The sequence below is a fragment of the Panthera onca genome, chromosome X (genome assembly GCF_046562875.1).
Source record: "Panthera onca isolate mPanOnc1 chromosome X, mPanOnc1 haplotype 2, whole genome shotgun sequence".
NCBI classification, from domain to species: domain Eukaryota; kingdom Metazoa; phylum Chordata; class Mammalia; order Carnivora; family Felidae; genus Panthera; species Panthera onca.
This window is the reverse complement of record NC_138357.1, coordinates 93,235,686-93,261,165: the sequence shown is the minus strand read 5'-3', so window position 1 is coordinate 93,261,165 and position 25,480 is coordinate 93,235,686. Positions and strand designations below refer to the sequence as shown.

General features: G+C 38.7%; 1 protein-coding gene across 13 annotated transcripts in view; it reads right to left on the bottom strand.

Moving 5' to 3' along the window:
- CASK (calcium/calmodulin dependent serine protein kinase) overlaps positions 1-25,480 on the bottom strand; it is a 359,937-nt gene that overhangs the window by 34,104 nt on the left and 300,353 nt on the right. For 8 of the 13 annotated variants that reach the window (XM_081793028.1, XM_081793029.1, XM_081793034.1 and 5 more), the window contains 5 exons: positions 19,356-19,544; positions 11,247-11,325; positions 4,361-4,446; positions 2,933-3,001; positions 135-203 (listed from right to left, as the gene is read on the bottom strand). In XM_081793028.1, the coding sequence (XP_081649154.1) occupies positions 135-203; positions 2,933-3,001; positions 4,361-4,446; positions 11,247-11,325; positions 19,356-19,544 (492 nt within the window). The remainder of the gene's footprint in view (positions 1-134; positions 204-2,932; positions 3,002-4,360; positions 4,447-11,246; positions 11,326-19,355; positions 19,545-25,480) is intronic. The other 5 variants (XM_081793035.1, XM_081793039.1, XM_081793037.1 and 2 more) reach the window with 1 other exon arrangement.

Sequence of the window (25,480 nt, the reverse complement as noted above, 5' to 3'; positions counted from 1 at the left end):
CTGCATTGTAGCTGTAGTAGCCTTGTATATCGGCAGAAGACAATATTTCCACTGAACACATGTAGCTAGAACACTCAAGGCAGGTGGCACCAACAAAATTGTCACACTTTGCTGTGTGGAGCTAGAGTTCTTACCGAAACAGAATTGTTAGTGCTGCTATGACCATTAGCTGGGGACTGTCTGGAAGTGGAGGGGGAATCTCTCTGAAATAAGACACAAGGTTCATTAACACAGAACACCAGCACAGAAACAGAGATATTCACATCAACAGTTACAACCACAGTCTGACAACCGTTTCCTCTGAGGTTTTAGCTGCAAAGGTGCTATGCTGACTTACGTGCATGGTTTCACGGAAGTCTGACAAAATTTTTGCAGTCTGAAGATTCACATATTGTAAGTGATGGCCACGTCCTTTATTAAGAATTTCTTTCCTGTCTCCAACATTCTATGCAACCTTGGCTTACTTTAAAGTGAGACCCGGAAGAGTGAATTGGTATTAAAATCCTATCAGGTACTGTGAAATGACAAATATCACTAGAAACTTATTGTGCTGAAGATCCCAACTGCCTAATTTTTGTTGAAAATTAGGCTTGAAAAGCATGTAATAGTTTTTAGGTACCTCGGTGTCAAAATTTACTGAATGACTCATTTGAAGTGAAACAAATCTAAAAAAAATAAACCAAAAGACTTCTCATGTCATAATCACCTTGGAGTCCTTCTAGGACAGAAATTACTAATAAGGGTAAAAGATAGACATACACCAGAGAAGAAACCTTTATTCTTTAGATCATTTTAGCAGATTGATTAAAACAATAACCTTGAGCCTCTAAAAATATTATACTTCTGGCAAAGGTCTCCGGAGGCACAGCCACTCTCCCTAGATCGGCAGTCCTCAGTCACACTCTCTATACTGTGTGGCACACTCACAATCCTTTCTGGGCTCCATTCCCTTATTTTCCAAATCAGCTTTAATGATAATGAGGAGAGGAAGGAAATATGTATTTTGACATTTTTGGTTTAGTAGAGTTCTTTGAAACCTTTGAGATGGACGTGTCTGCTCAAAAGGCATTTGTTTTTTTTCCTAGAAGATCTAAAGAAAACTTCTGGAACTTGTTAGCTCTTTAAATAATGGGCTCCCTTAGATGAGTATTCTCAAATCTTCATGAGCAGATTGATTTCTAGGTCCACTCCCAGAGACTTAAGTCACTGGGGCCAGGGTGAGGGCAGCAGTGTCCTCTTTTGCCAAGGAGGGTACAACGATGTGGGTGGCCAGAGAGCCCTTCTTTGGGAAGTATTGCCCTAGCTGGGAAGAGTCCAACCATAGGTTTGAGTTCTGCCAGAGAACAGGAGGGTCAAACAGGTTGGGGTTAAGGCTAGGAGGGTAATATCATTTTTTCTACTATTTGGAGGTAAAGGAGATAAGGGGGGGGGGCTCTTCTTACTCAAGCGTAGAATTTACACATGTAATAATACTAGTCCCATCCTAAAACCAGTTCCACCACTTAAAAACCACAAGAGAAACTTATGTTATATTAATAACTAACAACATCCTCTGGTTAGTTAACTAAAAAGACAAGAAAAAAATCAATCATATTTACTAAATTTCTTCAATGATGAGAAATGGTATGAAGACCACCTGCGATTTTAGGATATTAAAATGCTGCACATAAAAAATGTGTGTGACATTCTCTCCTTCCCAGCAAGGTTTGTGTTCTAGGTAACCAATTGCGAAACCATGAATCCTGGAGCAGAAGAAGTTCTGCATTTTCTTTTGAGGTATAGTATTAATTGAAGTTCCATAAAAAGCCACCAAGAGGAGCTCAAAACCTGATGTAACAGAAACCCCAATTGTCATGGTTCACTAAAAATATACTGGGCAAAACTACAAATTCTTAGACATATCTTCAATAGGTTTAGAGAAAAAACATGAAGCCTCTGAGTTTGCTTGTGAAATTTATAGCATTGCTAAGAGCCTGGAAGAAGCCTTATAATTCCTCCCTCAGCTTTTCCTGAGGTCAAATTCAATTTTCTAGAGGAGTTCCAGTAAGTTACTTGTGAGTCCTACAAAATTCACTGTGGGAAATGTGTACGCACATGGATGCATACACGCTTGGAAGATGCACACGGAAGAACAAGCTTCGGAAAATAATGCTCTGTGTGTGTAATGCCTGAAGGATGATCCCTTTCATGCCAGTTTGTGTTTCCAAATACGAAAAGGATAGCTTTTGGAATCTCATTGAATAAGCAACAGAAAACTGAATAACATAGCTTGGAAAAGCTACAGTTTCTATACGGTACACTTACCGTAAGAAAGAAACTTGGGGGCTGTATTACTCTAAAAAACTTCCTTGTGAATCACACAATGTTCCATGTTTAAGCGATTGCACAGAAGGTTGCAAAAGCCTATACTCCCTCTAATAAAGCCAGTTACCAATTCGTCACGGACTTAACACCTATCTAGGGACTTGTCGCAATTATTTGAGCACCTTGATCTTAACAGAAATAGATCACTTCTTAGATTCTTGGAAAGAAGAACTATCTGTGTGATTTCTTAATAAGGGAAGTGAATGTACTTCCTGGAAATATTATCGCAATTATCTTTTTTGTTGTTTTTTTTTTTTCCTCAGAGACTCCATTTGTTCTTATTAAGCCTCATGTCATTATTTATAGCTCCTCTCTATTTTGCTCCGGTTCCAGCCTGCAGAAAGTTCAAGTGCTGAGGAGTTCCCCGTGGAAGCAGGGCTGAGTAGGTGAATGGAACCTACTCTGTTCCGTTATCTTTGTTGTAAAATTGGTGTGCAGTGATCAACAGCACAGGCAGAAACAATTTCCCAGAAAGCCAAAACATTCAGCCATCAGCAGACAGTTAGTTAAGAACCCAGAGGAGACAGGGGTGTGTGTGTGGGGGGTGGGGTTGCGCCAGAGCCATTACCTCACAGGACGATGACTGAGTGCGGTAACTTGGCACGATCTTGAAGGTGATACTCCCCCGCATTTCCCGCTGGAGGAAGAATAAAGGAGAGCACTCTTAACAAACAAATGTTGCACATAAAGACAAGTGAGAAACCACTCGACTTGTGTGTGTTGTGTGTGGGGTAATTAATGCAAGCCAGCTGAGCACGCATGGGCCTAACATGAAATCGAAATCGAGTTATAAGGTAGGGGCTGCTCACAGGAATAGAAATTGTTCTTGGGAGACATCCCTGCAAAGTCAAGGCTGGCTGCCTTGTTCATGCAGGAGTGGTGGAAACAGACCTCGGGTGGTTACCTTTTTATAGGCACAAAGATGAAAACCTTTAAGTGCCTTTCAAAAGTGAACATGAATCGAGCCAGTCAAGAGAATAAGTAATTACATAAAAATGATATTTGGTCTTCTACATTATGATGGTGCTCCATTAAGTTTGCCGCTTCTTTCATAATTTTGGCCTTATTGTTTTTACTGTGGTGAGTCAGGGTGCTTCTAATAGATATTCATAACATGGGAGGCTGCTACAATTGTGGTAGGAAGATGGTCCCAGAACATCTGCCTCCACTCAGCAGGACAATGAACATAGGCCAGGGACTGTCATCCTGCTTTTTTAATGCAAAGCCAATTGTGAACACAGATTTTGGATATGTACGGTAAAAAATAGCTTGGTCTACTATGTCTTTCCTTCCTTCTGTGCCGTGGAGAAATCTAATACAGCTGGCTATGACTCAGCTAAACAGGAACAAGGTTTCTGACATTGCTAATGTCAGCAGGATTGGGGTCAGTGAAAAACCAGTTCACAGATACGCACAAGTTGCTTGTCAGTCCTAAAAAATTCACTGTGGGAAATGTGTATGCACATTGATGCACACCTGCTTGGAAGATGCACATGGGAGAACACGCTTCAAAAAATAATACTCTAGCTGTGTGTATAATGACCGAAGGATGATACCCTTCACGCCAGGGGACTGGAAAGGTTATCTTTACAGGTCTGCTCAGTAAGAAACAGGAGATCAAGGATGAAACGAGAGCATTGAAGCCCACACTGCTAGATGGGCAAGATGTTTCCAAACTCTGAGACATGCAAACATTTTCTCAGTTGTCTACCCCTCCACCCCCAATTTTTTTTAAAGTAGGCTCCACGCCCAGCGTGGATCAAGACCTGAGCTGAGATCAAGAGTCAGACACTCAATCGACTGAGCCACCCAGGTACCCCCCGCCCCCGCTCCGTTGTCAATTCTTATAAATGTTGTAGAAATTCAAGTCCACACAAACGATAGTATCAAAAATACTCTGATTACAAAAGAATACCCCTTATCTGTGCGTTAAAAAACAAGCTAACAAACTGAAAGTCAATCTTGGAAAAAGACAAAGAAACTTTCATTTACTCACAAGCATTTTTTGCAGCTGTTCCACTGTTTGATTAGCCACACTGATGCCATTAATCTCTCGAATTTCATCACCAACATGAAGTGTACCTAAAGAAAGGACACGAAACGTGAAATTAATATATATACATATTTTAACAACAAAATCCAAAGGCAGCAATGTAAGTAATTAAAAAAAATTAAGCTAAACACTGAAGGCCAATATTTCAGAAACAGGTACAGCTTTGGCTCACCCAAGTGTCACGTAGTGAACTCACCAAAACAGATACATTTACTTATAGAAGACACACTTTTGAAAGATGGCTGTGGAAATCTGCTGATTTCTGAGAGAGGCACTGTGTATAGTCGTTTAAAATGACAGTTTCTAGATCTAGCGTGTCTGGGTGCAAATCTCAGCCACATCACTTACTAGAGTTAAGACCTTAGGAGGGTTACCAAAACTTTCCATGTCTCGGTTTTCACATTTACAAAATGGAGATGAAAATAGTACCTATTTCATATGATTGTTTTGAGGATTAAATTAGCTTAATATGCACAGAAGGATTAGAAATGTTCTTGGCACACAGTAAGTACCATTTAAGTGTCCGTTATTAATTTTTACCATTATTATCTACCAAATACCATACAAAGAATTGTGATAATACCTGTACAACGCTAAGTTTATGGTAGACAAAACACAATCCTTTTATAATAATTTGGTAGGCATTTCAGGGTCCTGTAATACTTAAATTGGAAAAAGTGACCAAGAACCAATGCTTACAGAGTTATGTAAAATTTTACTTCCTTGTTTATAAATTGTGCACACGTTAACATGCTGACCTATTACGAAAAGCTCACAGTGTCTTTTACAGGTACATACTAAAATGTCCATAAAGAAAATAAGATGCCTGTAATTTGCTTCAAAATAATCCAGGGGAGTGGACAGTAGGGCAAGTATGGATGACACCAGCGTGGCCATGAATTACCAGTAATTCTAGTGGGTTATGGGTACATGGGTGATCACTGCACTATACTTTCTACTTTTCTCTACTTGAACTCACTGCACTATTCTTTCCACTCATGTTTGAAAATTAACATAATAAAAATTTGGAGACTTTTGTTTCCAATATGGCTGATTAGCCACTCGAAGAATTTCTCACAATGATCTCTCACCTAGGGTACACCTCTTCAAGTGTTACTGGTCTCACAACAGGAGTATAAATGCCTAAGAGCACTTCCTACTTCCTTATCTACCATCAGCTCCACATAGAAACCTGTGAGCTGGATCCAGAGTGGTGGCAAACTAAGGGTGGAATGAAATAGTGGAAAGGGTGAATGACATAGTAGCAATGCCTGCTAGCTGGATTCTGAGCCTTGGGCCAACAGCAAGTTAGAGAAGCTGAGCCTAGGAATCTGTAGGGAGGCAAGACTCAGATCTGTGGTGCTCCATGGTAACTAGTAGAAGAGGGAACAAACTCTCTCTGGAGGAAAGTGTTCCCAGCTTAGGCCCACAGGACTTCCACTAATTGGAACAATGAGCTCACAATCAAAGACCACCAAACACACAATAAGGCAAACTACTACGTGAGTCATCAGAAACAGAAAAAACAGATTTATTTACATTTTTTAAAATTTATTTTTGAGAAGGATATAAAGAGTAAGAGGGGGAGGGGCAGAGAGAGGAGACAGAATTCCAAGCAGCTCCATACTGTTAGCACAGAGCCTGATGTGGGGCTCAAACCCACGAACTGTGAGATCATGACCTGAGCTGAAATCAAGAGTTGGACATTTATCCGACTGAGCCACCCAGGTTCCCCCAGAAAAAACAGATTTAAATCACAAGGAGAACAGATACTGGAATGATCAGATACAGAATGTAAAATGGCTACACATTAATAAAACTAAGTACAAATGACTAGTACTTCTAGAAAAGAAAAATATAACTGGTGATATAAACCAATGAATCGATGAGTTGAACAGGAATTCAGATATGGCTGAAGAGAGTTTCAGTGAACTGGAAGAAAAAACCAAATAAATTACCTAAAATGCAAGTCAGAGAAATAAGGAGATACAGAAAATAGGAAATAAATAAAGAAAATAGGAAAAGAAAGAGATATGGAGGGAATGTCTAGCGCATGTCCAGTGGAGTTCAGAAGGAATATGGACAGTGGGGAAGAGGCAATATTTGAAGAAATAATGGTTGCAAACTTTCCTATCTGGCGAAAACATGATTATACAGATCCAGGAAGAATAATGTATCCCAAACAGGATAAATAAAAGAAATCCATGCTGGATGGTAGTGAAACTATAGAACATCTAAAGACAAAGACCTTAAAATAACCAGAGAAAGCAAGGACAATTCTAGTGACATCAGACTTTCCGATGTCAAACAATGGATGCCAAAATACAACAGAATGGTAACCATCAACCTAAAATTGTGTTCTCAACAAAAGTAATTTTCATTATTGGGGCTGAAATAAAATATTTACAGATAAATACCACCTGAGAGAGTTTATCAACAGGAGACTGGCACTAAAGTAACTTTTAAGGATGTGCTTTAGGAAGAAGGGAAATGTTCCCCAAAGATGGTCTGAGATTTAAGAAGGAATGGTGAATTTACACCTGAAACTAATATAACACTGCATGTTAAGTATACTGGAAATAAAATTAAAAAAAAAATAGAAGGAATGGTGAGTAAATAAAATTATAAACATTTATGTAAATCCAAACAAAAATGGTCATATATTAATAGTAATTACAAATTTGTGAATTTAAAACAGGACAGAACTAAAATACTGGGCAAGAATAATATGTAAATCAGGAATACAATCAAATTTAGTGTTCGAATGTCTTTGTATTCTTTGGGAATGGGATTAAGATACTGTTTCACTTCAGTATATTTAATGTTAAATATGTATGATAAAATTTCAAGGTAACCACCTAAAAAATAGAAATAGAATGCTGAAATTCTAAACTACCAGGGGGAAAAAAGGGAACAAAAAATGAACAGAAAACCAATTACAAAATGGAATAAATATAAAAAAAGCAAGATGACAGAAGTCACAATAAATATCAATGGACTAATGCCCATTAAAAGATGGTGATCATCAAAGTACATTAAAAAATGAACAACTTAGCTTAAAAAATGTTTGCAAGAGACACACTGATGCATACAAGCAGAGAATGGTTGGAAATAAAAGCATGGAAGAACACGTGCTAGCAAATACTAAAATAAAACTGGAATAAGTGTATTACTATTAGATAAATAGGTTTTAGCAGTTTTAATGTTAACTTATTTGGAAAGAGAGAGTGAGAATGGGGGTGGGCAGAGAGAGAGCGGGAAAGAGAGTATCACAAGCAGGCTCCACACTCAGTGGGGAACCTGATGTGGGGCTGGATCTCATGATGGTGAGATCGTGACCTGAGCCAAAATCAAGAGTCAGACGTTCGACCAACTGAGCCACGTAGGTGCCCCTTAATAAATAGGTTTTAAATAGAAAGTATTAAGAATAGGAATGGTTACCACATATTTCCATGCACCTAAGAAGACAGCTTTAAATAAAGCCAAAATTGAGAGCTCTACGGGTAGGAATTGAAAAACACTACTGTGATAGTGAGATATGTCAGCAATTACTGATAGGTCAGGTAGACAAAAAACTGTCAAGAAATAGAAGATGTGAAGAAAACAATTAATAGCCCCAAGCCAATCATCATATAGAGAACTTTCCATGCAACAGTTAAAGAACAAACCTTCTTAAGTACATGGACCTTTACAAAACTGATTAAAGTCCTATGCCATAACGTAAGTCTCAAGAAACCTCAAAGAAATGGTGTCATACAGACCACACTCTCTGACCATGGTGCAATTAAGTTAGAAGTAAATTATAAAAAGATACATAGAAAATCTTAGATGTAGTATGTAAAAAAACACTCCTAAATAACTGTGGGTCAATGAAAGATACCATAATAGGAATTTAAGAGTACTTAAAACTGAATTACAATAAAAATTCTTCATATCGAAACTGGTGGAATACAGATAAATGAGTACTTAAGGGTAGAGTTTACACTCAAATGCATATATTAGAAATAAAGACTGGGATAAATGAACTAAGCATCTAATTATGAAAGTTAGATACAACCAATAAGAAGTAGAATGAAGGAGAGAAATAGAAATCAGGTCATACAACAATGAAATAGGAAATAAACATACAACAGAGAGAATTAACAGAACCCCAAGTGGGTTTTTGAACAAAACCCTGGCAAAGTTAATTAAGGGAAAAAAGACAAGGCACAAATAAACAATTTTAGTACTAAACAAGGGGACATAATTACAGAGATGGCAGGGAATAAGAAGCTTAGTGAAATAATTTTTAAAACTTTTTTTTAAGGAAAATGTTAATTTACCAAACTCACTCAAGATACAGAAAGCCCGAATGCCCGAATAACCATTAAAGAAACTGAAGCAGTTGTTAAAAAAAAAAAAAAAAAAGAAAAAAAGAAATCTTTCCTAAAGAAACCCAAGTCCAAAACCAAACGCCAGGCCTTGACAGTTTTATAGGTAAGTTCTACCAAACTTTAAAGGTACAAATCATTCCAATATTATACAAAGTCTTTCAGAGAAATCATCAAGGGAGAAGGCTCTCCAAGTCATTTTATGAAGTAATGTAACTTTGAAATTAAAACCATACAGAGAAAGATGAGAAAGGAAAACTAATTACAGCCCAGTCTCACTCATAATTGCAAATACAAAAATCATAAACAAAACATTACAGGATCCAGCAGCACATACAAAAAAAAAAATAACATACAATGACTAAGTTGGGTTTATCTGAGAAGTGCAAAAGGGCTTTATCATAAGAAAATCTTTAAAAGTCATTTACTACGTTAATAGATAAAAGAAAAAAAAACAAATGATCATCTCAGCAGATGAAGCGCATTTGATAAAATTCAAACCCAATCATAATGAAATGGTTCAGCAACTAAGAATATAAGAGAACTTCCTCAGCCCTAATAGAAGGCATCTACTAAAATCTACAGTAAATGTTATTCTTCATGGGAAACATTGGAAAGCTACCTTTCAAAAACAAGAATAGGACCAGGATGTCCACTACACCACTTTTTTTTGAATTAAAATATTTTTTTAACATTTATTTACTTTTGAGAGACAGATACCGAGCATGAACATGGGAGGGGCCGAGAGAGAGGGAGACACAGAATCTGAAGCAGGCTCCAGGCTCCGAGCTGTCAGCACAGAGCCCAACATGAGCTCGGACCCATGAACTGTGAAATCATGACCTGAGCCGAAGTTGGACACTTCACTGACTGAGCCACCAAGGGCCCCCCCCACTTCTTTTTTTTTTTTTTTTTAAGTTTTGTTTATTTATTTGGTGGGGGGGATGAGGGGCAGAGAGAGAGGGAGAGCGAGAATCCCAAGCAAGTCCTATGCTGTCAGCACAGAGCCGGATATGGGGCTCGATCCCCTGAACTGTGAGATCATGACTTGAGCCGAAATCAGAGTCGGACACTTAACCAACTGAGCCACCCAGGCACTCTGCTGTACATCACTTCTTTTTTAAACATTTCTTTAATGTTTATTTATTACTGAAAGACAGAGAGAGACAGGGTGTGAGCAGGGGAGGGGCAGAGAGAGAGGGAGACACAGAATCCAAAGCAGGCTCCAGGCTGTCAGCTGTCAGCACAGAGCCCAACGTGGGGCTCGAACTCACGGACTGTGAGGTCATGACCTGAGCCGAAGTCAGACGCTCAACCAACCGAGCCACCCACGCACCCCTGCTATCCACCACTTCTATCAGAGATGGTAGGTCCCAGTCACACAGTAATACAAGGAAAAGAGATTACAGAAACAGTAATGTTGTGACTTTACTGAATTTGTAGCAAATTATTACAAATAATAAACAGAAAATTCATCCTGGAGTCTAAAACCAATTCTCCTGTGTGAGCAGTGTCTACTCACGTAGCCTATAATGATTCCCGGGAAGCCAGCAGTAGTGCCAGGCATCATCTGTGTACACAGTGGTCGTTTCTAAAGAGGATGGAAAGGCACTGAAATGCTTACAGTGTTACTTCTTGCTCTCGGGGGGGGGGGGGGGTTAAGGAAAAAGCAAAGAGGTGCTAAGGACAAAAAGAACCTGATCTCAAAGAAAGGAAGCCTAATTTTTTGCAAAGGAGAATAATTTTTGGATCAGCCTCTAAATACTAGCACATATAACTCAGCCCTTTCAGAAAGGAGGCTAAAGCTGCATGTCCAAATCTTGCCTTCCCTTTTCTCAAAAACACCTTTACTGCAGGCCTCAGTGAATTCCTTTCCCAGAATGACTGCAATGACTGGAGCAAGTATTAAAAACTTAATCTAGATCTGATATCTCTTATTTTACCATTGAAGTTTTATATTATTATTTATCAAATTCTAATTTCCTAATTTAGAAATGGTGTATCTCATTCCCGAGTAAATTTAAGAGAGCAATTCTTGAATTGCCATTCTATATATACAAACAAATACGAATGAATGAATGAATGAATGAATGAATGTATGTATGTATGTATGTCCCAGAATAGATGCCTTCCATGTATCCTGGGGCCAGGTATGATACTTTGCTTTATCCCCCAGGGTCTTTCCTAAGTCAGGATCCAAACAGTGATTCAGAGATATTCCAGCAACAGAACTATAATATGCCCTCCCTGCCTTATCCACAGGCTGGAGTATGCAGAGATGAATATGAACAAATGGAGGCCAATGGTGATAAAAACCAAAGACAGATAACTTAAATAGATCATTTATGGGGACCACAGATTAAACAGATCTTTTATATGGATCACAAAAAAAAAATACTTTCTCCACTAGGCTGCAGGAAAAAAGGTTAGGGAGGGAAAGAATCACATACAGAACTTACCTTGCCTGTGAATCATGCCCCCGTGCATAATTCTTGCAACAATACAATGATTTAGCTCATTCATTTTTAAAGTGATTCCCTGTAAAAAGTTAAGTAAAATAGAATTACCATTCCTTTTTATGTGGTTTCACTGTAGATAATTTTATTTATAAAAGTTAGGAAAACATTCAAGAAAATTTGGAAAATGAAGGAAAAAACCACCAACAAAAATGTTGTTTTTGGTATTTTGATTGCTATAATAATAGTAATACATATATTTTATTTTGTGATTTTAGTTTTCTACTTATAATTATTTTCCATGTTGCTAGTCATTTTTAAAAGCTTTTCAATAAAAGCAATGTATAATTGGACACACAAGGTGTACAATTTGAGAGGTTTGACATATGTATACATATGTGAAACCATTACTATACTGAGTATATATATAGTAATGGTTGTGGGATATATATATATATATATATACACATATATATATACACACACACATACACACTCATTACTATGCTGAGGAGTGTGTGTGTGTATATATATGTATGTGTATATATATATACCTCACCCGTAAAAGTTTCCTTGTGCCCATATATCTATATATATACACATATAGATATATCTAGATATATCTATACATATGTATAACCATCACCCATAAAGGTTTCCTTGTGCCCACTGATAATCTACTCCCATCCTTGTACTCCTTATACCTACTCTATGGTCCCTCATACTGTATGCACTCTTTTTTGTTGCTTTTCAAAAATTCACAATGTGAGATTCAGTCATATTGTTGTATGTATCAATAGTTCATTCTTTGTCTTTGCTGAATATTCCATTGTATGGATATATCATTTTGTTTATCCATTCATGGACAGAATTTTTTCCCTAGCTTTTGGCTATTAGAAGTGAGCTGTATCCCTAGGTTAGTCTCCAGTTGGTCATGATGTATTCTTCTTTTGTTAAGGTATGAATTTGTTTAGAATTTTTGCGTCTATATTCATGAGGGATACCAGTCTGTAGTTTTCTTTTCTTGTAATGTCTTTATCTGGTTTTGGTATCAGGATAAAAATGGTAGCCACCTAATTATAACGATGATCATGATGATGATGATGATGATGATGATGATGATGATGATGATTTGGGGAGAATCCCTTCCTTTTCAATATTTTGGGGAAAATTTGTGTAGAATTGGTATTACTTCTTTATCATATGTTTGGTAGATTTTACCAGTAATGTCATCTTGGAGTTTTCTTCGAGGAATGGTTTTTAACTACAAATTCAATTTTTTTTTCAATATATGAAATTTATTGTCAAATTGGTTTCCATACAACACCCAGTGCTCATCCCAAAAGGTGCCCTCCTCAATACCCATCACCCACCCTCCCCTCCCTCCCACCCCCCATCAACCCTCAGTTTGTTCTCAGTTTTTAACAGTCTCTTATGCTTTGGCTCTCTCCCACTCTAACCTCTTTTTTTTTTTTTTCCTTCCCCTCCCCCATGGGTTTCTGTTAAGTTTCTCAGGATCCACATAAGAGTGAAACCATATGGTATATGTCTTTCTCTGTATGGCTTATTTCACTTAGCATCACACTCTCCAGTTCCAACCACGTTGCTACAAAAGGCCATATTTCATTCTTTCTCATTGCCACGTAGTATTCCATTGTGTATATAAACCACAATTTCTTTATCCATTCATCAGTTGATGGACATACAAATTCAATTTTTAAATAAAGTAGGGCAATTCAGTGTATTCCTTCTTAAGTGAGCTTTGGGGTGTTTTTGTCTTCTACGGAATTGGTCCAGTTCATCTAAGTTGTTGAATTTCTTGTCATAAAGTTGTTTATAAGATTTCCGTAATTTTTTTTTGTCTGTAGATTCTGTAATAATGTCACTTTTTTTATGCATGACATTGGTAATTAGTGTCTTCTTTTTCCTGATCAGTCTGATCTTCTCAAAGAAATAGCTTGTTTTATTGATTTTTCTCTATGCTGTTTTCTATTTAACATCCACTTCGATCTTTACTATTTCTTTTCTTTCACCCACTTTGGATTTAGTTTGTTCTTTTTCAAAAAAATTATTTTGAGAGAGAGAGAGAGAATGAATGAATCCCAAGCAGGCTCTGCACTGTCAGCATGGAGCCCGATGTAGGGCTCAAACCCACAAACTGTGAGATCATGACCTGAGCTGAAACCAAGAGCCTGTCACTTAACCAACTGAGCCACCCAGGTGCCCTTAATTTGCTCTTTTTTGTTCTAGTTTCTTAAAGTAGAAGCTGAGGTCACTTAAGATACTTCTTTTCTAATATAGGTGTTTAGTGCTACACATTTCTCTGTAAGTACTGAGTTAGCAACATCCCAGAAATTCTGGTATGTTGTTTCATTTTCATTCACTTCAAAAAATACTTTTTAATTTCCCTTTTGATTTTTCCTTTGATCCATGGGTCATTTAGAATTGTGTTATTTAGTTTTCAAATGCTTGGGGAGTTTTCCAGAAGTCTTTCTGTTATTCATTTCAAATTTAAACACAGTGTGGTCTGAGAATTATACTTTGATATTAATATAGCTACTCCAGCTTCCTTTTGATTAATGACATCATAATAGAGCTTCTTACATTCTTTCACTTCGAAACTATTTGTCTTTATGTATAAAGCATTTCTTGCAGGCAATATATAATTGGGTCTGCCCCACCCCCCGCCCCATATGAGAATCTTTGCTTCTTAATTTGGGCAATTTAGACTATTTGTATTTCACAGGATTATTGATTCAGTCAGGTATAAATATATCTTCTTGATATTTAATTTCTATTTGTTCCATGTGTTCCATGTTCCCTTTTTCCTCTTTTTCTGCCTTCTTTTGGATTAGCTTATTTCTATTCTATTCTCTCTCTCGTGTTGTCTGACTAGCTATAATTCAGTTTTGTTGTTTTAGTGGTTGCTTTAGGGTTTATGGTGTACGTCTTTAACTTTTCACAGTCCACCTTCAGTGATATTATACAATATCACATATAGTATGAGAACTTTTTAACAGTATACTTCTACTTCCTTTCTCCTGACCTTTGTGCTGTTATACATTTTACTTTTACATATAATAACCCCCAAACATGGTGCCTTTATTTTTGCTTAAACTGCTAATTATCTTTTAAAGAGATTTAAACAATAAGGATGTCCTTTGACATTTCTTATCTTGTAGGTCTAATGAATTCTTTCAGTTGTGGTATGTCTGAAAATGGTTTTGGTTTGCCCTCATTTTCTGAAACATACCTTTGCTGGGTTTAGAATCCTACGTTGAGCAATTTTGTTTTTTCTTTCAGTACTTTAAAGACACTGATTTTCTCAATTGTATTGTTTCTGGTAAGTCTGATGCCATCCTTATCTTTGTTCCTCTCTACGTAACATTTCTTTTTTATCTCTGTTTTCAAGGTCTTCTATTTATTATGGTTTCTTAAACCGTTTGATTAAGATGTACCTTGATGTGGTTTTCTTCAGGTTTCTTGGGTTTGGGGTTCATTGTGGTCTTGCGCCTGCAGATTTCTAGTTTTCATCAAGCTTGGAATATTTTCAACCATTATTTCTTCAAATATCCTTTCTTCCTCACTCTCTCCTCCTTCATAGAGTCAAATTAGCCATATGTTAGGCTGCCTGAAGTTGTCCCAGAGCTCAGTGATGCCTTTTCCGTTTAAAAAAAATTCTTTTTCTGTGTTTCATTTTGGATAGTTTCTATTGCTATGTCTTTGAGTTCACCAGTCTTTTCTTCTCAAATGTCTAATCTGCCATTAATCCTATAGTGTATTTTTCTGCTAATTCTAGTATCTTTGTCAGTTCTGTTTTGATTATTCTCCACTTATAGGTCCCATTTCCCCCCTTCTCTACCTGCCTAGTAATCTTTGACTCAATGCCAGACATTGTGAATTTTATCTTGCTGCATGCTAGACGTTTTTTTATTCCTATAAATATTCTTAGGCTTTGTTCTGGGATATAGTTCAGATACTTGGGTCAATTAGTTTGATCTTTTGGGTCTTGCTTTCATGATCTGTTAGGCAGGTCTTGAGAAATTCTGAACCTAGGGCTAATTATTCCTCATTACTGAGACAAGATCTTCCTGAGCACTCCATACAATGTACCGTGAATTCATATTTCCAGTCCAGCTGGTGGTTAACAGGCAGTGAGTGTTGGGTACTGTTCCTTCTAATCCTCTTGGATGGTTTTTCCTTGGTTCTGCGTAGTTTCCTTTCATAAATGCACTAATCATAACTTAAATACTTCAGGGGGATCATCTACAGATCTCTGGAGTTCTCTCTCTGTGCAGCTCTCTCCTCTTCAGTCCTCTGTCCTATAAACTTTAGGTGCCTAGGTCTCCTCGGATTCTCAGCTCTGTCTCCTCAATTCAGGGTGTCTGCATGCTCTGCCTCAGTTCTCCCTTTCTGTGTTGTGGCCTGGAAACTCCCTCAAGTCAGTAAGGTCGGGAAATCATAAGGCTCACCCCATTTGCTTCCTGTTTCTTAGGGATCATTATCCTTTGTTGCCTGATGTCCAATGTCTTGAAAACAGTTCTTTCATGTAATTTTTGTCTGTTTTTAAATTTTTTTTGGTTATTTCAGGTGAGAGGGTAAATCTGGTCCTTGTTACTCCACCTTGGCCAGAAGCAGAAGCTCCACATATTTAATGCCAGACTACTAGTCTATGGAGATTACTTTTTGTTTTCCCATTATTCTCTATTATAAGATAAACTTTCATAAGCATATTTTTTTGGTACTAGACCTGGCTGATCCTAAAAGTCACATGGGGACCTTTTAAATAATACTGCTTTTTAAATTCACTCTTTGGATTTAGATTAAGGAAGTCTGGAATGGAGCCCAGAAATCTATATTTTTAACAAGCTCCCTTGGTGAAAACTGGTCTTGAATTTAAAATGATTAAGGGTAGGAGGACTACCTTATCTTCTTCATTGGAGAATAACACTCTGTTGGAAAACATATTTGAGGCTTTATAATTTAGATTCTGAATTTGTACAATTCCACAGAATATAATTTTGCTTGGTTCCTACTTTGCAGTCCTTAGAAGTGGTGGGCAAGCAATGTGAAGGACTGGTATATCAAATGTTTCTAGTCCCAACATTCAACTGTAATGTTCAAGTTTCATTTCCAACTTGGATATTCATTAAGCATGTATGGTTACCAAGAGAGGTGCTCCTGGAAGAATGTTATAAGTTAATATGTAACTCAAATCTAATTTCATAAGGGAAATGATAGTATGATGGGGGTTCCATCCTTGAAATGAATAAATTAATGTATTCTTTCAACCAACATTACCATGATCCTGTTATGTGGCAGGCACTCTGTTAGGCACATAATGAATGAGACTATTCATCAGTGAATATACAATAGTGGTGAGACAGACAGGGTCTCTCATGATTAGGGGACCAAGTAGAGTTAACAACATTTATTATTTTGCCTACCCCAAACCTTTCTTTGCAGAGAGGAACTGACTCATCTCTCTGTTCGCAAGTTCCCAAATTCCAGGGAAGGGATTGGTCCACCTGGGCTGGGTGCCTACTCGTGAACCTACGCCAGCTTGGGGTAGACTCCTGGCCGTTCCTTGTTTACATAAGCCTTTCCCCTGTTGTCTAAGCTAGTTCAAGTTTGGTCTTTATCACTTGCAACTAAGGGAGTCTCAATCGACTGAAAAGTAATTTCAAGGTGAGTTGCAAATGGGAAAACAAGAGCGTAATGGGAGTGTATCACCCTTGCAGGGTGAATCTAGCATAGTTGGACACATTATAGAAGGTCCAAAAAGCAAAAAAGATCACATAGGTATATGCTGCACAGTAATATAATGCTTTTGATAAGAAAATTAAGCAAGCAAATGAAGCTGTATTAAGTGTAACAGATTTGTACTCCACTGTTGAGAATATCTATTTTACATAAAATAATTCCCATTTTTTATGGCAACCAGTCAAAAGGAGAATACACACCTTCACTAGGATCAAATAACAGAGAAGGGCTTCTTTAAGGAGACTCTTGGTGAGACTCAAGGCCATTTTATCCTTCCTGAAAAAACTAACTCAGGGATACTCTTACTCAGCCTATGTTTTTAGGTAGTCAGCCACCATACAAAAGATCAAACAGATGTCATTGGGCTGCTTTGGAACATGATGATCACAAGACACCTAGACCTCCTTCTTCTGGTCCCTTCCTTCTTCCTGTCTGCTTTGCGTGGCTGAACATCACCCCTTCTTCCTGCCTCTCTGTCACAGCCTTCGCTCTTCTATAGCTCTCTCGTAACTGTTGTTCAACAAACTGTGCTAAACTGCATATTTACCCGTTTAACGTCAGTAGCCCCGTGGAAAGTAAGTTCTGGGAAGGGGCTGTGTCTTATCTGCCACTACATCACTGGCATCCAATACAGCGATCTTCACATAGTAGGCACTTAATAAACATTTGCTAAATGGGTGAATGACTATATAAAATGAATAAATGGATATTAGACTTCTGGAGCTGGGTGGGATCTTGGGGGTGGGTCATTTGGCCAAGTATGCTTTTGGCAACAATTGCTAAGCAAACTATGAACAAACTTGAAGTGATTTGCCCAAGGCACCCAGAAGCTGTTACTGCCTGGGCCTTAAGCCAAAGGGTTGTTTGGATGGCACCAAAAAGGGGTGAAGTGACTGGCATGTCCCCGGTCTGCTGCAAGCACTGGGATAATACAGGAAAAGTGGCAAAGATCACTAAGTGAGAATTACAACTGGAGATATCTAGAGTTAAGGGCTCTCTGGAAATTGCAGTCACAGAATCACTGTTTGGTAGCTCTTCCTTTAACCTGCAAAGCAACTGGGCAACTTTCTTAAGTAGGGAATTTGTTTTTCTATATCCCAATATCCCTTTTCTATGCTCTGAGGAAAAGATGAACGTGTAAGTTTGAATGCCTTTTCTCCGCCCCCTCCCCCCCCCAAAGATAGGATTCCTCTCCAAAACATGGAACTTTTCCAATAGTCCTTATCTCAGTGGGTGGCATCATTGTCCATCTGGTTGTGAAAACCTAAAGCTTAAGGGACATCCTTGGTGACTGCTTCTCCTTCAGTCCCCATTGGCAATCTGTCATCCAGGTCTATTGATTTTACTCTTTTTGTTAAATCTGTTCACTTCCTTCCATTTGGTATCTGTGCCTCTAGCCCCCAGTTCCATCCACTCTCCCCAGTCCTGAGGCAGTCACCTCTCCACTACCTATCTCGTCCTCCTCCTCTGCTAATCCATTCTCCACAGGGAGTCTTTCTAAACTGAAAATCTGGTCTTCTCTCCCTGACTGAAACTCTCCAACAGCCTCCCACTATCTCTGATATAAAGAACAGAATCCTTAATGTGTCCTTCAACACTGGTGTGTCCTATTCTGGCCATGCACCGTTGTCTACGCTCGAGCCGTGGTGCCTTCTTTCCATTCTCAAACTATGGTATGAGCTTTTCTGACTACTGGGCTTCCGCACATGCTCCATGGTTTGCCTGGATGGTCTCACTCTGTCCTCCCACCCCAGGCCCTGTTTTGTTCGGCTGACACCAAGGAGCCTTTCCTTGATCTTCCCCATCTATGAAGATTCTGTGAGAACGAGGCAGGTTCAGCATTAATCTTATCCTGATGCTGTTCCTGCATGCTGAGAACGTGAATTTGTATTAAATATGTAGATGTGGATGGAAGGAATGTTATTTTAGCCACATCACTTGATTCTTTGAATGCCTTCCAAAGTAGCCTTCCTCTGATTTTCTTGAAGGCAAAAGATCTTATAAAAGGATGTTTTTCACAATGTCATTAGACATTCACTTTTTCAACCCCAATATTTCAAATTGTGCCCCAGAGGTTTTTTGCTGGAGTAACAGACCAGGTATGTTGTTCTTTGGCAAAGCACAAGAGTGTCTGTGGAAGGACAGGTGGGAAGAGGCCTTGGGCATGGGGTCAGGTGGAACAATTCTGGGTGTGGGTTAGGAGGTGGTAGTGTAGGAGCTAGAAATGGATGGCTTTAAAACTACCCCTGCCCTCCTTCCCTCCCTACCTCCTGGTAGTGTAGATTGAGGTGGGGTGCCCTAACTCGGGCTGGGATTTTAAAGTCTAGAAGACTTTCTTTTCCTACTTACCATGGGCTCATCTGTGTTCTTTTGGAACTGGACCAGGCGGACTCTGGTCACATTCTCCATATCCATATCTCCGTTCGCACTTTCTGGAGAATCACCATTTAAATAGGGAGAGGTGGGAGGAGGTGTGACCCTTAATGCCTCATCGCTGTAAACTTCATGTGCCACTACGTCGTGAGTCTGAAGTAAGGCCTGGTATTTGGTGAAGAAAGTAAAATATTAATAACAGTCCTAGTCCGGCAGAAATGTGTTATTTCAAATAAAGACTGACGTGACGCAATTCCAAACAACTGAGTAGAAAGAATCATCTGTAAACAGAGGTGGCACATTTGGGCTAGGGCTTAAAATGGAAACAAATTTAAAAAGACACAAAGCAATAATTGGTGTATTGAGCAAATGTCTTTCCGGATGGCATTATCCAATAACTCCTTTATATAACCCAAAGGATGAAGATGATTTATAACACGTGACTTTGTCAAAAAAAAAAAAAAAACAAAAAAAAAACACACACAAGTGTACCTGAAAAAAATGTAATTTTCCAAATAACACATATGATGTGGAGCTCAAGTCTAAATCTATGCAATGCTTTTAGTTATTATTATGAATGTTTTTGCAAAGCCTTTAAACACAGAAAAAGTGATTTCCTTGTATTGATATCTGCATATGTCATCTCGGTGAAACTGGATAATAAAAATCCCTTTTTTCCCCCCTAGAAAAGGATAATCTTCCACTTTCTGTACTTTTTGTGTCCTCATAAAAAAGTTTTTAATGACCATGAATATTTGAACATTTCTACTTCAAAGAGAATTTTACGGCTGAATGTCAGTATGTTTGGAGCTTTACACAGATTGTATTTTCTTGTGTGCTAACTATAAACTTGGTTCTATTTTAATCTGTGATCTGTGTGGTAATGAAATATCCGGAGATAATGAAATGCAATTATAATGGCTTTAAAAGTATAACCCTTAGCATCTCAAATTAAGTTATTTAATTAAAAAGCTTATGAAAGTCATGACTTGGCTATTTTAATTTGAAAGGCATGCAGACAAAGCAAAAATAAAAAGGTAACAATGCAGTAAAATCGTAAAGAAGGTGGTATTGATCTGTCATCAACAGAACGTATGCTTGGAGCAAGGTATGCATTTGGGTTTCTTTAAAAAAAAATTTTTTTAAATGTTTATTTATTTTTGAGGGAGAGAGACAGAGAGTGAGCAGGGGAGGGGCGGAGTGAGAGGGAGGCACAGAATCCGAAGCAGGCTCCAGGCTCTGAGCTGTCAGCACAGAGCCCAACGTTGGGCTTGAACTCACGAACCGTGAGACCATGACCTGAGCTGACGTCGGACACTTAACTGACCGAGCCACCCAGGCACCCCTGCATGTGGGTTTCTAATGGAAATGGCAGATTGTTCCAAGATCTCAGAGGGCTGGTCTAAACTGGGGTCTGGGTGAGGGGCACTAAGCAGTGCATAGCTTGACCTTGGCTTCCTGACCACTGCCCTGACTACACCCTGCACTGGTACCCCAGGCCCAAGTGTGGTCGTTGTGCTATGTGGGCAAATCCCTCTTTTCCCAGGTTAATTGTGGCCACTTAAGAGACTAATAGTTAGGGAAGAAAGCAAAAATCACTAATAGACAAACTGAAAAACTTCATCTTCTAATATTAGGTTCATCATATCAACTATAGATGTATCTTCCATAATTAGTGAATTTTAAAAAAACAATGCTGTGTATGACTGACTCCAGGATATATAGCCTGGTAAACAGAGAACAAAGCTTTCATCAGGAGAATGTGCTACATGGTTGGAGAAAGTGTTTATGCTGCTCTTTGCAAATGATTTCTATTCATCCTTTTAAATCACACAAGCAAACACTTGTATTTAGTGTATTTGCAAATGATTTCTATTCATCCTTTTAAATCACACAAGCAAACACTTGTATTTAGCATATTTAGGGAAGGAGAAGTTTCACAATCACAAAATAATGTCCAAATAGAACTTTAATTGAAGAATACTCAAATTATGTCACTAAATAAGGTCATACTTGCTATGAACCACGATTTGCCACTGTAAAGACTGCCACCACAAAATAAAACTCACCCTAAAGTTCTAGTGTGTATGTAAACAGAGAAAAAGGGGCCCCTTATAGATTGCCATTAAAAAAAGAATATGCAAAATAAAATAATAGGGTGGTCTAAGTTCGAATATTTTTCTTCAAATATGTTATGCGGTATAATCGAGGAACTGGCAGTTACTAAGCTGAAATAGCTGTTATTTTTAATTACCTAAGAATTGTGTAATAGGAAAGAAATCCCTTCACTTTTTGTACTGTAGGAAGGTCATGGACAAGACAGCTAACAACTTCAGACTACGGTGAAAAAAAGTCTACTTTAAAATGAGTAGGAAAAATATGGATTTTATGTTTGAAGAGTGGTTCCTCTGGCTTCTTAATTACAAATTACACAATGGACCACTTAATAATAAAAATATCATGATAACCTAAAGTGATGTTTTTAAAAGTTCGCTTAACTGATTGAGCCACACAAACGCCCCACCACCTAAGGTGATTTTAATCACCTTGGTTTTTGGGAAAGTAGGATACAAATTTGCTTTTAAAATCTTCTGTTCTAGATCCTATTTCTTTAAAAAAAAAAAAAAAAGAAGCATTAACTTCATTAACTTTCTAGTCTGTTAATATTTGTCTTTATCCTTAAATGTTTTGTATTTTTAACAACTGCAATAAGCAAATGATCCAGTCTGTTGTAAAAAAGTCTTTCAGATGGAATAACCGAAAAAGGGATTAGGTGTGATTTTTTATCATGACCTCTAAAGATAGAATACAGACTTTAAAAAATAATTTACATCTATTCCTTTTTATTCTTTAATTAGTGCAAATATTCACAAGTACCTGTATTTTTATTTAATTAATTTATTTTTAAGATTTATTTATTTTTGAGAGGGAACGCAGAGTGCAAGTGGGGAAAGGGCAGAGAGAAAGGGGGATAGTAGATCTGAAGTGGGCTTTGAGCTGTCAGCACAGAGCCTAAAGCGGGGTCGAACTCATGAACCATGAGATCATGACCTGAGATGAAGTCAGATGCTCAACCGACCAAGTCACCCAGGCACCCCACAAGTATCTGTATTTTTAAGTGTCAGGTAATTCAATGTTAAACACTTATGTCTTGATCAGAAAGCAAAGAAAAAACCAGATAACTGAATAAATGTGAAATTATAACTATGCTAAGAATAACTCCAAAACCTTGGTATAATAAAAACACATTACAAGTATTAAAGTATTTCCCTTTAAGCTATTACTATTTTCTTAAAAATACTAAGATTTGGGGCTCCTGGGTGGCTCAGTTGGTTTAGCTCTGACTTCGGCTCAGGTCATGATTTCGCGATTCATGGGTTGGAGCCCCGCGTCGGACTCTGTGCTAACAGCTCAGAGCCTGGAGGCTGCTTCAGATTCTGTGTCTCCTTCTCTCTCTGCCCCTCCCCCCACTCACGCTCTGTTTCTCTCAAAAATAAATGTAAAAAAATAAAAATAAAAAAAAACACAAGATTTTGAAACCATGACTTTAAATTTTTTTTTTTTAACGTTTATTTATTTTTGAGACAGAGAGAGACAGAGCATGAACAGGGGAGGGGGAGAGAGAGAGGGAGACACAGAATCCGAAACAGGCTCCAGGCTCTGAGCGGTCAGCACAGAGCCCGACGCGGGGCTCGAACTCACGGACCGTGAGATCATGACCTGAGCCGAAGTTGGACGCCTAACCGACCAAGCCACCCAGGCGCCCCAAAACCATGACTTTAAAATGCTTACAAGACAAAAAAGCTCCAACAGTACAAGTTTATTTAACATGGTATATATAGCTCAGAACTCTATTTCCCACATGGGATATTATCTAAACATATGCTTATTTGGGAATAATCAGGGAGCTCAAGTTATGTTTATAGGAAAATGGGTCCTCATTACAGGTCAAACAACTTTGAGAGCATGAGCTCTGGAGCCAGCAAGATCTGGGTTTTGAATTTCAGCGAGGCTGCTTACTAGGTGAGCGACCTCAAGCAAGCCTCGTTACCTTTCTAGGGCGCAATTTCCTGTCTGAACTGTAAAATGGGGTTAGCCATACTCCCTCACATCCCAACCATCAGCAAGTCCTGTCCTGTCTAACCATCTCCACTGATGAATCCCAGTCTGCCCATTTTCCACCAGCCCCTCCTTCTCCAAGCCCCTACCACCACTCACACAGGCTCCCAACTGGCCTCCCTCTTTTAACTCTCATCCCTACCAGAATCCATTTTCTGCACGTCAGCCGCAGGGATCTTTCAAGTGTGGATCTGATCACATTTTCCTGCTTGCAGTCACTCAGTACTGCCCTACCGCAATCAGGAGAAAATCCAGACTCCTTACCACGGCCTGGAAGACCCTAACTTGGCCTGGCCTCTGCCAACCTCTCCTAGCTCTTCTTACACCATTATTTCCCTCATTTGCTATATCCCAGCCACGATAGCCTTACTTCTATACTTTGATCTTGCAAAGCTCCTTCCTGCTCTGGGCCTTTGCATTTACTCTTCCCCACGCCTGGGTGTTCAGAAAGCTGGTTCTTTCAGATAACAATTCTTAGCCCATGTATTAACTCCTCAGAGGGGCTTTCCCCTGACTGCCTGAAGTACCTCCCACTTTACTATCACCTCTGCCCCACTATCCTTTCTTTTTCTTCATAGTTATTATCATGATATGAAATTATCTTGTTAGTTTAAGTTTTTTAACGTTTATTTATTTTTGAGAGAGAGAGAGAGAGACAGAGCATGAACGGGGGAGGGTCAGAGAGAGGGAGACACAGAATCTGAAACAGGCTCCAGGCCCTGAGGTGTCAGCACAGAGCCCGATGCGGGCCTCGAACTCACGGACCGTGAGATCACGACCTGAACCGAAGTCGGACGCTTAACCGACTGAGCCACCCAGGCGCCCCATCTTGTTAGTTTACTTGTTTACTGTATGTCTCCAGCCCACCTATCCATCCTGCACCCCATCCCCACTACAACAGACATTCCACAAGGGCAGGGACTTGTTTGTCCTATTCACCACTGTCCTTAGTGCCGAGCTTGACGCCTGCACAGAGTAGGCATTTACATATTTGATGAATGAATGAAAATGTTTTTTCAGCATCTAGCTAGGTTTTCAGAAATTAAAAGATTTATTATTTTGAAAATGTTTGCTAATAGCAATGCATATATTAACTTCTCTCTGACTTCAGAAAAGCAAAATAAATCAAGGCCTCAAAGGTGAGTAAGTTGTGAGACATGGGGTTAATCTGACCTTTAATGATTTTGAAAAAACAAAACAAAACAACTTAACCTTAAAAAAAAGCTTATTTGGGCATATGTTAATTTCTTTATTTGGCTTATGTCAAATCTGAAAGATCTACTGGTATCAAATGGTTCTAACTTCATTCTATTTTTTAAAATTTTTAAAATTTTATGTATTGAGAGAGAGAGAGAGAGAGAGAGAGAGGGCATGGGAGGGGCAGAGAGAGAGAAAGAGAAAGAGAGAGAAAGAGAAAGAGAAAGAGAGAGAGAGAGAAAGAGACAGAGAATCCCAAGCAGGCTCTGCACTGTCAGCATGGAGTCTGATGTGGGGCTCACAAACTGAGATCATGACCTGAGCTGAAGTCAAGAGTCAGATGCTTAACCCACTGAGCCACCCAGGTGCCCCTTGTTCTATGACTTGAACTGAGGTTACTTAGCAACTTATAGACAGACATGTCTGTTCAAAACCTACAGGTTTCTACCTATGAGAAGCACTTGCACAGCACAGGACAGTCCGTTGGGGCAAGGCTAACCAGTCTGCAAATGGGCAAGTTCCTAATCTATTCAATATTTTGCTGAGGACTTACTATGTACCCTACACATGATAAGACACCAGGGAGTAAACGACTAATATTCATTAGTGAGCATTTATTAGACATGAAGCATACATCAGGCACTGTGCTAAGCATGGTAATGTACATCTACGTAATTATTCCAACTCTGTGAGTTTGGCTCAGGGAGTCAGAATTCACAGGGCTACGGCATCAAGGCTGAACCCAGAGCTCTCACCACTTTTACACGACATAAGACATGATGTCA